This window comes from Hypanus sabinus, chromosome 27 (assembly GCF_030144855.1).
Source record: "Hypanus sabinus isolate sHypSab1 chromosome 27, sHypSab1.hap1, whole genome shotgun sequence".
In the NCBI taxonomy this organism is placed as follows: domain Eukaryota; kingdom Metazoa; phylum Chordata; class Chondrichthyes; order Myliobatiformes; family Dasyatidae; genus Hypanus; species Hypanus sabinus.
The window spans coordinates 22088488-22101579 of record NC_082732.1 but is presented as its reverse complement, the minus strand read 5'-3'; the positions used below and the strand labels follow the sequence as shown (position 1 = coordinate 22101579).

At 39.6% G+C, this 13092-nt stretch overlaps 1 protein-coding gene across 2 annotated transcripts in view; it reads left to right on the top strand.

Moving 5' to 3' along the window:
* The window catches only part of atp13a2 (ATPase cation transporting 13A2), a 144089-nt gene that overhangs the window by 87751 nt on the left and 43246 nt on the right, over positions 1–13092 (top strand). For both annotated transcript variants that reach the window (XM_059951899.1, XM_059951900.1), the window contains 4 exons: positions 2191–2257; positions 4329–4460; positions 11105–11263; positions 12479–12589. In XM_059951899.1, the coding sequence (XP_059807882.1) occupies positions 2191–2257; positions 4329–4460; positions 11105–11263; positions 12479–12589 (469 nt within the window). The remainder of the gene's footprint in view (positions 1–2190; positions 2258–4328; positions 4461–11104; positions 11264–12478; positions 12590–13092) is intronic.

The following is a 13092-nucleotide window of genomic DNA, read 5'->3' as shown; positions in this document are numbered from 1 at the left end:
AGGAATAAGAGAGAGGCCAATCATATTGCTGGATCATACTTATAGGGCTGCCAACGAGTAGTGGGAATTAGAGGAAGATGGGTGTGACATCTGGAGTGAGGATTTCTCATCTGCAATAGAGGATGGTGAGTTAAATGGATAATCTGAAGCACGAAGAGGAGGTGTTAAATGTCATGAGATAGATAAGGTTTGATAAACCTGCGAGACCAGCTAAGATTTATCCCAGGGTACGTAGAACATAGAACGGTACAGCACAGGAATGATCCCTTCAGCCCACAATGTTGTGCAGAACCAAATGTATTAGTAATCACATGGTCAACTAAACTAATCCCTTCTGCCTACACAGTGTCCATATCCTTCTATTTTCCTTATTCATATACCTACCTAAATGCCTGAAAAGTCTGTAATGTTTCTGCCTCTCCCACCACCCCAGGCAGCACATTCCAGGCACCCGCCACTCTGGGAGGCAACACACCACCCTAGCATCTTTCTTGGCCACAGAAACTCCTGTCCATCACCCTATCGAGTGCCCTGACATTATCGCTCTGCCTCAGAGCCAGCCACAGTGCCACAGGCTTTGTTGCTGCTGCTGTGCCCTGATAGGTCATTTCCAGTGTGGCCCCCCCCCCCCCCCCACCCAGCAGTATCAAAAGTGGTATACTTGTTACTGAGGGAATGCCACGGCGGAACCCTGTACTGACTGCTTACTCCCCGGACTTCTCCTGGTGGTCACCCATCTACTATCTGAAGCCTGCACTTTGGGTTTGACCACCTCAGTAAAAGTTCTATCTTGAGGTTTTCAGTATCCCAAATGGTCCTGAGTACTTCCAGCTCCAGTTCACTGACCTTGTCAGTTGGGGTTTGAAGTTGGGTGCTCTCCTGCAGCTGTAGTCATCAGGGATATGGTCAGATACCCTGAAATCCCACATCTCACAGGAGGAGCATTCCAATGCATTAGCCATCCTGCCTACACTGAACTAAGACTAAGGATTTACAGACAATTTAAAAAACACTCACCTGTTCTTGCCTGTGCCCTCACTCTGAATTCTTTGAGTTTCACACCCACCTACGTCACTTACTCAGCCTCTTCTTGTGTACTTGTTGTACCTTTAGCTCCAACTTCTCAAGTTCAAGTTCCACAATCAAAACAAATGACTTAGTACCCTTAACCTCTGCCTGTTTTCGACGAAGCCTGTTGACCAAAGTCTGACTACTCTTAACACTGAGCCTCTCCCACAATGGCCCCTCCTCTTACACCTCCCTTCTTTTTATTGACTTAAATAAAACTCATTCTCGACAGGACTTGTTCTTTTCAATGGCACCCACCCTGTAATGGTGCCTCTCTCACTTGCTACTTCAAAGGTTGCTATGGGAAACAAAGGAGGAGATTCATTTTTACATCTTTATCAGCCATAGATGAGGTGCCAGAGGATTGGAGGAGAGTTAATGTTATTTTAATTAATAAAGGATAATTACAGCCCTTTGAGCCTTGGATGTTAAATATCAATCTTCTTTTTGTTGTACAAAGTTTGATCGTCAGATATGAAATCCCAGTAAAAACAATGGTGATAAGCAGATTTTTGCAATTGTAGAAGTCAGTGAATATTCTCTTAAATTTTATGTTAAAAACTGGAGTATATTAATTACTGATTTGGAAATCACATGACGTGAGACAGTAATTCATTTTATAACATCAGAGTCAACTCCTTGCTATTTGGGATTGTTGGTTAAAGGTTCCTCCCTCCCTGGTTATCACCTACATCCTATTTCATGAAACCATTAAACTTTCACAGTAGTCATTCAAAACAAGACTAACTATAATAGTGCTTTAGTCACATGAGCCATTTTTGAAGGACTTAGATAATTCAATGTATATACACCTTCCCTAGGTAAACATCTTGCTTCTATTCAGTAATAAAAAAACCTCATTATCATCATAAAACATCTATGCATAACTGAGTAGATGCTTTAAAAAAAGTTTAAAGTGCATATGTTCCCATGGTGTGGTTGAGTGCTGAGATGATTGTCCAATAATGATGACTATTATATTTCTAATTTACTAATCAGTAGTACATTTGGTTCTGGTGTAGATGTACTGTACATTGTTATTCATTAATGTGGTTATTAATCTGTGAAAGTGAAGAATTTCATGACAGAACACTGATTTGTATCTGCTTTCTTTGTATACAGCAAAGTGTAACATTACGGAATATGGTAAAGTTGACTCTTAATGTACGTGTCCATAGAGATTCTGGAGGTAAGTGGTTGATGCTAATTTTCTTATTATCAGAACAGTATGGACTATTTGCATAATTTGTAATTGTGTAACAGTGCTTTTCATGAAACAGCAAGTGAAGTTGAGGCAATTAGTGGGCATTCTATCACAGTGACTTACTGGATAAGATGCTGTACAATTTAACATTGAACTTTAGAAAGGAGTTCTACTCCTTTAAATTCTACTCCTCTACTCCTTTAACTGCTCCAGTATCAGTTGGAGTGTTAGATGGATGCAAACAATGTTTAACCTCTGATTTTAATTAGACCACAGCCAGTCAATATATTTTGTAAGTCATTTGTAGAACACCTTCTATAACCTTGAGATATCACAAAACAGTTGCTGAAAATGTTGTACAGTTTAAATATAGTGAAAATAGAACCAATGATATTATCATCCTTGATTGAGCAACCTGCCAGTACTTGATGGGACAAAATTGGCTCTGAGCCAATTGAAGGGTTGTGAAAACATTTGTGAATTTTAAATCTCAGTAAAAGACAGCAGCTTTAGAAGTTGAGAGGGTAAATAACGAGCATGACAGCCAAATCTGTTATCAAATGGCAGAGAGCTTGTCTTCTGTAGAAAGAATAATTGACTCAGTCCTTAGTAGCAGCTGTCACCAACTGATTATTTTCAAGAATGTATTTGCACATGCATCTGCTCTGAAGTCTTTGTCTTCAATCTTGTTCACAAACTGCATCCCTTCTTCCTTGGCTTCATCCCTTCCGTACTTTGGCTTTGCTCCAAAACTGAATCAAGTTGTCATGATCTTGCTGATCCTTTTGAATTGAACGTCCTGCCTAATTATCTACTGAAGTAATCTCTCTCCTCTCCCTCAGCTCAAGTGGTGCTGCAGCATTTATGCATACCACTGGATTCGTTATTCCAAAGTGCTCCTTGCCGCCCTCCTTCATTTAATGAGATTATTCTGATTTCTCATTCAACCGAAGTCCTGTTAACCCATGATTTCTTTGTTCATCGAAGTATGGCATCTTTTCAATTACATTGGTTTAAAAAAAGAATGAAAATTGTCTTAAGTCCTTCCTGATTCCACCTTTCCCTATACCTGTAACCATCTCCAACCCTGAACTCCTCCAAAATGTCTGTCATTGTGTTCAGAGGTGTACCATCTTGATTCTGCTGCCGAAGTCTGAAGCTAGGAGTTCACTCTCTAAACCTCTTCACAACTGTTGCTTTTAGATAGTCCTTAAACACGACCTTAAAGACTAGCATCTTTACTATCTCCTTATATGTCTCAGAGTTGAGTTTGTTCTGTTTGTTAACACTCCAGTGAAATATCTGATGAATTTTCTGCTCTGTTAATATTACAATGTAAGTAGTTCTCTTACTGGTTTTCCTGTTCTGATTTGCCAAATTGTGAGCTGTTTTCAGAGTTGGAGCACAAACCGTTTATCCTTTCCTATGTTGTGCCTGTAAATGGAATGGAAGTTAGGAATAAGAATAATAGTTGATATTGATTTGAGGTTATTACTGATATTTATAAAAAGTGCAAAAGAAGTATGGTGAGGTTGTGTCCTCTGCCATCAGATTTTTGGATGGTCTTTGAACACAATCTCAGTATTTGTCTTTCGCACAATTTATTCTATTTTTGTTGGTGTTTATCACAACATTTATGTCTTGCCACAATAACAGCAAACTTCACAACATATGTCAGTGTTAATAAACATGATTTGGATTCTGAAATCTTCATTATGCACTTTCATTTTTGCTTTATTAGATTAAAATTATCAACAGCATTTGGTATAATTGTGTATGTACAATCTCTAATTCCCTGATAGTCATTCCAGTGCTGTTCAAACCACTTTAGCATACAATTGAATTTTGAAATTAGCGTATTATATATTTGTATGACAACTGTAAACTTCAACATTAATCAGTGTGATAACCTTGTGTTTTGTGTGTGTGGTTGTATGTTAAGTCAGCTTTTGACTCGGTGGGTAGCCATTGTTATCATCCTTGAACTTTGTATTGGTTCTTACTGGTTTGTAACTAATTACTCTGGTAATTAGTGTACTGTTCTTTTTCTGTACAGAAGAGCAAATGGTGAATTCTCAGGATTTAGTCCCTGGTGACTGTATTGTGATCCCTGAAGATGGAATTCAGGTTCCTTGTGATGCAGCACTTCTAACTGGAGAGTGTATGGTCAATGAGAGCATGCTTACAGGTGAGAACCAAACAGAAACAGTTCTTTTTTCTCCCCCACACTGCTGAAGTAGCTGGTTGAGTCTGTGGACACCCAGCTCATCTTTTAAAAGTCTTGCCTATTACCATCCTTAATACTTAAGCAAGGTTTCTCCTAATCTTTTATTTCAACATGTGGCACTACTTTCAATAATATCCATCCCTGTAAGACATTCTTGAATAGGATGAGATTTACAACAAATCAGCACCTTCATGGTCACCATTAAATGATTAACTCCAAACTAATTCAATTGTGTGAATTTAACTTTCCCACCTACCTTGGTTGAATTAAAACCTATGTTTTAAGATCAACGATCATAGTCTTAAAATGCTCAAGTGCAGGATCAAGCCCTTTGGCCCGATTAGTATGTGCTGACCTGTTTCTATTCTGCCTATTCCCTTCTATCCACACTTGGACCATAGGTTAGGACTTTATCCAGGGAATAAAGTCCTAATCTATTCAACTTTTCTCTAAAACTCAGGTCCACAAATCCCAGCAAACATCCTTGTAAGTATTCACTGCACTCTTTCAAACTTATTGGTGGCTCTCTAGATGACCACACTGCACACAGTACTCCAACTCCAATAAGATAAAAGAACCCTTGGGAATCAGTGATCACAATATGATTGAGTTCAGCTTGAAATTTGGAAGTGAGGAAGTAAAGTCTGATGTAGCAGTATTTCAGTGGAGTGAGGGAAATTACAGTGGCATGAGAGAGGATTTGGCCAAAGAGATTGGAAGGAGCTGTTCGCAGGAATGTCAGCAGAGCAGGAATGGCCTGCGTTTCTGAGAAAAATGAGGAAGGTGCAGGGCGTGTATTCCAAAAATGAAGAAATACTCAAATGGTAAAGTAGTACAACTGTGGCTGACAAGAGAAGTCAAAGCTATTGTAAAAGCAAAAGGAGGAGCATACAACAAAGCAAAAATTAGTGGGAAGATAGAGCATTGGGAAGTTTTGAAATACCTATAGAGAGCAACTAAAAAATTCATTAGAAGGAAAAAGATGAAATATGAAAGCAAGCTAGCAAATAATATCAAAGTGGATAGTAAAAGTTTTTTCAAGTATGTTAAAAATAAAAGAGAAATGAGAATGGACATAGGACTGCTAGAAAATGAGATAGGAGGAATAATAACAGGGGACAAGGAGATGGCTGATGAATTATTTTGCATCAGGCTTCACTGTGGAGGACACTAACAGTGTGCCTGATGTTACAGCGTGTGAAGGAAGAGAAGTAGGTGCAGTTACTGTTACAAGAGAGAATGTGCTCAAAAAGCTAAGAAATCTAAAGGTATATAAGTCACCTGGACCAGATGAGCTACACTCTAGGGTTCTGAAAGAGGTAGTGTTAGAGATTTTGATGGCATTAGAAATGATCTTTCAAAAATCATTGGACTCTGGCATGGTGCCAGAGGACTGGAAAATTGCAACTGTCACACCACTCTTTAAGAAAGGAGGAAGGCAGCAGAAAGGAAATATAGACCAGTTAGCCTGTCCTCAGTGGTTGGGAAGATGTTAGAGTCAGTTGTTAAGGATGAGGTGATGGAGTACTTGGTGACACAGGACAAGATAGTACAAAGTCAGCATGGTTTCCTTCAGGGAAAATCCTGCCTGACAAACCTGTTGGAATTGTTTGAGGAGATTCCAAGTAGGATAGATAAAGGGGATGCTGTGAATGTTTTATATTTGTACTTTCAGAAGGCCTTTGGCAAGGTGCCACACATGAGGCTACTTACCAAGTTAAGAGTTCATGGCATTACAGGAAGGTAACTAACATGGTTAGAACATTGGCTGATTGGTAGGAGGCAGCGAGTGGGAATAAAAGGATCCTTTTCTGGTTGGCTGCCAATGACTAGTGGTGTTTTGCAGGGGTCAGTGTTGGGACCACTTTGTTTTATGCTATATATAAATGATTTAGAAGATGGAATAGATGGCTTTGTTGCCAAGTTTGCAGATGATACGAAGATTGGTGGAGGGGCAGGTAGTGCGGAGGAAATGGGTAGAATGCAGAAGGACTTGGACAGATTAGGAGAATGGGCAAGGAAGTGGCAAATGAAATACAAAGTTGGAAAATGCATGGTAATATACTTTGGTAGTAGAAATAAATATGTGGATTTTCTAAATGGGGAGAAAATCCAAAAATATGAGATGTAAAGGGACTTGGGTGTTCTTGTGCAGTACACCCTTAAGATTAACTTGCAAGTTGAGTCAGTGATGAGGAAGGCCAATGCCATGTTAGCATTCATTTCAAGAGGTCTAGAACACAAGAGCAAGGATGTGATGCTGAGGCTTTATAAGGCATTGGTGAGGCCTCAACTTGAGTATGGTGAGCAGTTCTGGGCCCCTCATCTTCAAACAGATGTGCTGGCTTTGGAGAGGGTTCACAGCGATGATTCCAGGAATGATAGGGTTGTCATACGAGGAACATTTGATGGTTCTGGGTCTACTTACTGGAATTCAGAAGGATGAAGGGGGATCTTGTTGAAATGTTTTGAATGTTGAGAAGCCTAGACAGAGTAGATGTGGAACGGATATTTCCCATGGTAGGAGAGTCTCGGACAAGAGGGTATAGCCTCAGGATAGAGGGGTGCCCTTTTGAATCAGAAATGCAGAGAAATTTCTTCAGCCAAATGCAGCTGTGGAGGCCAGGTTGTTAGGTGTATTTAAGGCAGAGATTGATAGGTTCTTGATTGGACATGGTATCAAAGGTTACAGGGAGGAGTCTGAGAACTGGGGTTAAGGAGGAGCCATAACTGGAGGATCAGCCATGATCGAATGGTGGAGCAGACTCATAGGCCTGATGACCTGATTCTGCTCCAATGTGTTATGGTCTAAATTCAGCCTCTCCAACCTCTTGTACAACTTCAACATCCCAACTCCTATACTCAGTGCTCTGATTTATGAAGGCTATTGTGCCAAATGCTCTCTTTACGACCCTATCTACCTTTCAAGCCACTTTAAAGCAATTAAAGATCTGTATTCCCAGGTCCTATTGTCCTACAGCAGACCTCAGTGCCCTGCCATACACTGTGGAAGCTCTACCCTGGTTGATCCTCCCAAAATGCAACACCACACAAATGTCTGCATTGAAGTCTATCTGCCAGCTTTCAGCTCATTATCCCAGCTAGTCCAGGTCATGCTGATGCTTTGATTGCCTTCCTGTCTGTCCACCATGCCCCCATTCTTGGTGTCATTTGCAAGTGACACTGTCCTGACATCTAATTAAATCCAATTTACCCCAACACAAAAAATGCTAGAGCTTTGTGACAAGCGAGGCAGCATCTATGGAAAGAGTTAATGGCTTGATATTTCCATTGATAACTGTTCATCAGAACTCACGAAGTTATAAAGTAAGTTTTTTTTTTGAGTTGCAGAAAGTAGGAGGGGCATTCTACAAAGGCAATATGTGTACTGGGTGAAAACCCAAAGAGACTGATGCAAGTCCTGGGTTGAAACTGGCAGTCCTGATGAAGGGTCTTATCCTGAAACATTGACTGTTTACTCTTTTCCATAGGTGCTGCTTGGCCTTCTGAGTTCTGCCAGCAGTTTGTGTGTGTTGCTTGGATTTCCAGCATCTGCAGATTTCCTCTTATTTGATATTGCATTGTGACTAGCTGAATCCACATTCTTCAATCTACCAACTTAATAAAAGCCAAATGGAGCTGGTGAATTCTGTTTGTGCTTTGATAATCCCCAGGGCTTTTAAAAGCAATTACCTAGCAATATTGGCAGACAAGTACCATGGTTTGAGGTTGATTTCTTCCTTCTGTATTTTTGCCAAGAAGAAAGTTGCTGGGTTTGATAGTACATCATCACCCTTCCCTAATGCAAATGGTATGATTTATTTTCTCTTTTTTAATTCTGCTGCCCTTTGTGTTTGTGCAAAATGCATAAAAGAAGATGAAATCTGTGCTAATACCTATTACCAGTTTCTAATTCTTTTTCATGCCCTTCAGTCCCATCATTTCACTCATTTGGAGTCCTTGCAACTTGTTAATTGTTTTTCTTCCACTGTGGCATCTGTTATTGAGAAAGGGCAATGCCAATTCAATATGATGGATTTCAGGAATGAGGTTTATCAACATCATGCACATCAGTAGAACTTATGGAAGGAAACCTGGCGGGAAAGTTGGGCGGGTGAAAGCTAGAAGAAAGATTAGAAAATAGTTTTCTTAAATGGGCCTTTGAGAGAAAATGCATGGGGAACTGAATTGGAAGAGAATTTCAGGGAAAAAAAAGAGGCCTGTAATCTCCAGGAAACCAATATTAAGTAGGACCAACCAAGTAAATTACTCTTAATTGAATGATTATTTTCATCCTAATGAAAGGTTAAACAGTCAGCTTTGTGACTTTGGATTAGGTTCAAGGAATACTGGCACCATTACTGGATGGCGAAATGGCTGTTCGGTTTAATCAATAGAACAAAAATAGAAATCTTGGTATCAATGAACAGAAAACAGGAGAAAAAGCTCCAGATGCTGGAAATCTGAAATAAAGAAGAAACTGTCAGGCAGTATCTGTGAAAAGAGAAAAATAATAAGATATTTCTGACAGCTGGTCTTGACATGAACCATAATCTCTGTTACTGATTCCACAGATACCATCTGTTAGTTGTCCACTTCCATTCATGACTCAACCTTTCTTCTGATCCTCGATCTAATTTAACAGTACTGAGGCTGAATGGGGAATGCTTGTGGCCATTAGGATCAAGAGTTGGGTAGTCTACTCCTATCTCTTACATTCTTGTGTTGATTCTTTCTGGAAGTCCTCTGCCATAGAGTATACTTAAAGATAATATCAGTGCATTTTTGGTCACTGCGGAAATTGGGGCTGTGTAGATCGACAGGAAAATGGTATTGAGAGACAGGATTACCCATACTCTTATTGAATGACAGAATAGATTCGAGGAGCTGGTTGGCCTCCTCACTGCCTCTGATTATGATCACCTAAAGTACCTTGCAAAAATCTTAGGCACCCTAAATTTTTTAATATAAATTTTGATTCAGCTGTTTATTTTTTGTGTTCTACATTAGGTTGTCAGAAAAGAGCAGATTTTAGATTTCCAAACTTCCATTTTCCAAAAAAAAATTAAATGTTACTGAAAAATTTTTGTATTTCATTAAAGAAAGTAACATATTAAGTGAAAGACCACTTTTCAAATAAAACTTGATTACTTTGTAGGTATATAACCCAGAACATTATTAAACAAAGACATCAAACAGGATGCTAATGATTAATTCCATAAGTTGTATGTGCTAAACTGATTAACTGAAATAGAAATGAGTGTGGAAGGAATCAGACTGGGCAAAGGACAACCAAATTAAAAGGTGAGGCAGATGTGATAGTTTAACCTTCAAATCATCAATTCTTACACCATGGTAATGGTGAGCACAGCAATAAGACACAAGGTGGTCATCTTTCATCAGCAAGGTCTCTCCCAAGCAGAAATTTCACGGCAGACAGAAGCTTCAAGATGTGCTGTTCAAGTTGTTTTGAAGAAGCACAAAGAAACTGGGAAGGTGGAGGACCGGAAATACAGTGGTGGGCTGTGGAAACTGAGCGCAGCAGACAAGAGATATATCAAAGTGACATTCCTTCTGAACTGGAAGACATCCAGCACTGCTATCAGCTCTGAACTCATAGAAACCACTGGAACCCAAATACAGCCCTCTGCAGTCCAGAGAGGTCTCGTAAGAGGTGGTCTTCATGGAAGACTTGTTGCCAAAAAGCCATTCCTTCAAAGTGGAAGCAAAGCCAAGAGACTCACCCACGCACAAAAACCCAAGGACTGGAGTGGTAAACAGTGGCAGTGAGTGATCTGGACTGATGAATCAAAATTTGAAATGCTTGGTTCAAGCACGAAGCAGTTTGTCCATAGCTGGAGCATGCTACGTGGATGAGTGTCTGCAGCCGGGAATGAAGCACGGCAGAGGTTTCCTGAAGGTATGGGGGATGCATTTCTGCAAATTGAGTTAGTGATCTTCTCAGAATTAATGAAGTGCTCAATGCCGATAAGTACAAGTAGATTTTCATCCAGCACATAACACCATCAGAGAGGCATCTGATTGGTCCCAACTTCATTATGCAGCAGGACAATGACCCCAGACACATAGCCAGGGTCGTAAAGAACTAGCTTCAATGAAAAGAAGAGCAGAAGTTCTGCAACAGAAGTTTTGGCTGCCACCGAGCCCTGATCTCAACATCATCGTGGCTGTCCAGGATTACCTGGACAGACAGAAGCATGCGAGACAACTAATGTCTTCAAAAGAACCTCAGGTTCTCCTAGATGCTTGGAAGAACCTACCAGCCGTTTTTTTTTTCTTCTTATAAAACTGCACAACAATGTACCTAAGAGAATTGATGCAGTTTTAAAGATAAAGGATGGTCACACCAACTACTGATTTGATCTTGTTTTTTGCAGTTTACTACTCTTTATAGTATTTTTTGATATTTAGAAACATTTCATTAGTTTTGAAAACATCTTCACTTTACAGAATTCTGTTTTACACGTGCTCAAGACTTTTGCACAGTATTGTATATAGATAGAGAAAGGAATTGTGTGCTGTGGGAATGTTTCAGAAACGAATGCAACAAAAATAATTATTACCACTGTGTGATATTTTACCAGGCGAGAGTGTACCTGTGATGAAGACTCCTCTACCTGTTCAAGATGTGGCCTATTCTTCTGAAGAACACAAGCGGCACACACTTTTCTGTGGAACTCAGGTTGTACAGTCAAAGAGCTACAGCACGGATCAGCAAGTTTTGGCTGTGGTAGTGAGAACAGGTACTGATTGGACAGAACCAGGGATCTGTTAAACCCAGAATAAGAGTGCATTGGTATTGGACAATGTTCAGCAAAAGATTTTAATCTGGTGGTTAACTGTGTAGCAGGAATCTGCCATGCTACCCCCAGATTGTGCTTGGGCGACAAAAACATATTGCACCATCAAATTTGTTGTCTAGTCAAAAAACAATATGATCAGGGGTCTTCCTCTAAAAGGTGACTTTAAGTAGCCTGGAATTTGATAATATAGGACTTCCCTCTGAAATTTCTGACCTCAAAGTAGAGGACGGATAAATAACGGAAAATGTGTGAATCACACCACATCTCCGTGTGAAATGATTAGCAGCTCAAGCAGCTATTACCAGGAGAGATATGGGCTGATGTTTAAAATTGTGGCAGTTCATCAAAGCTGGAGGAAGTTAGAAATGTGATAATGCTATTGATATGCCTTGGGGGAAAGCAAGTGGTGAAGTCAGTAATGAGCAAATGAAAGCAAAAGTCTGATAAGCTGAAGGGAAGGTAGTAGGCAAAGGCTTGGGTAATATTTCCTTATGTATTTTTTTTCAGGCAGGAATCACATAACATTGAGCCTCTCAGATAAAGAGTGGGTGAATACCTGTAATTTTTTTAATGTGGTTTATTTCTCAGAAAAGCCATTTATAAGGGTTAAATCTCATGGAAGTAATGTTGATATATCCTAGAATGATTTCTAAAAAGAGCTGATTCTGCCTCCAGTGAGGATATTGAAAGATATTTCAAAGTTGTAGTAAGATATTCCAAAGTAGTTGGGGAGTGGGGGGAACCTAGATTCAGCTGTCAGAGAACCACAGGAAGGATCAGGGTTGGTGGCTCTAATACTTATAATGCTTCCTGCCAGCCGAGGCAGCTTCCATTTGTTTTATCTGCAGCACAAGACATACTTATTGCCTTACCAGGCCAACTTGTGTTTGGATTTCTTTTCAGAGGTAGGAACAGGCAACATGAGTTATTGCTTTCTCAAATTGCATTAAAAATTTTTGCCGATAATGAGAAAAGGTAGAAAAGATGGTTGTTCAGCTGTGACTCCAGAATTGGCATATGTGAAGAATGGCTTTCAACTTGAGCAACTGGATTCTGTAAGCCAGTGCCATTGAGGCATTGTGCTCTATTGTCAGCTTGGTGCAGTTTTTCTTTAAGAGTGTAGACAGCTAATTCCTTGCACTTCTTTCTCTGAAGGCTTTTGCACAAGTAAAGGAGAACTGATCAGTTCTATTCTGTATCCTAAACCTCTGGGATTTAAATTCTACAAAGATGCGATGAAGTTCATCATCTTTCTTGGAATACTTGGTAAGTGTATTTTTTTTTATTTGTGAGGAATCATTTTGCCTTTGTCTATAATTATGGCACTCCCTTTTCTTCTGAGAGAAAACAAGTGGTATAGACTTGCCCTTGTTAAATACCAGATGGAAAGTGAAGGGCTGTATCTCCAATTAACTTATTGAAGTCAAAACTAGGTGCTGAGATTTTGAAATGAAAGCAAGGTACTGAGCATGTGTGGCAGCATCTCTGGAGAAAGAAGCAATCAGTATTTCAGATCAGTGACTCTTCAGTTCTGTAATAGTTGTTCAGTTACTCATAATGCAAATGTTGCCTCACCTGCTCACCTGCTATACATTTCAGAATGAATTGCACTCATTAATAAAATAAAAAAATGATATTTTAAGAACACAGATTCCACAAAGCTGGTATCGGTGAATTTATCACATTTAGCTTCCTTATTCTGGCAGTGGAATAAATTAATCTTGAGATACTGGGCATCAGATTTAATAGCGTAAATGCAAAGAAACCAT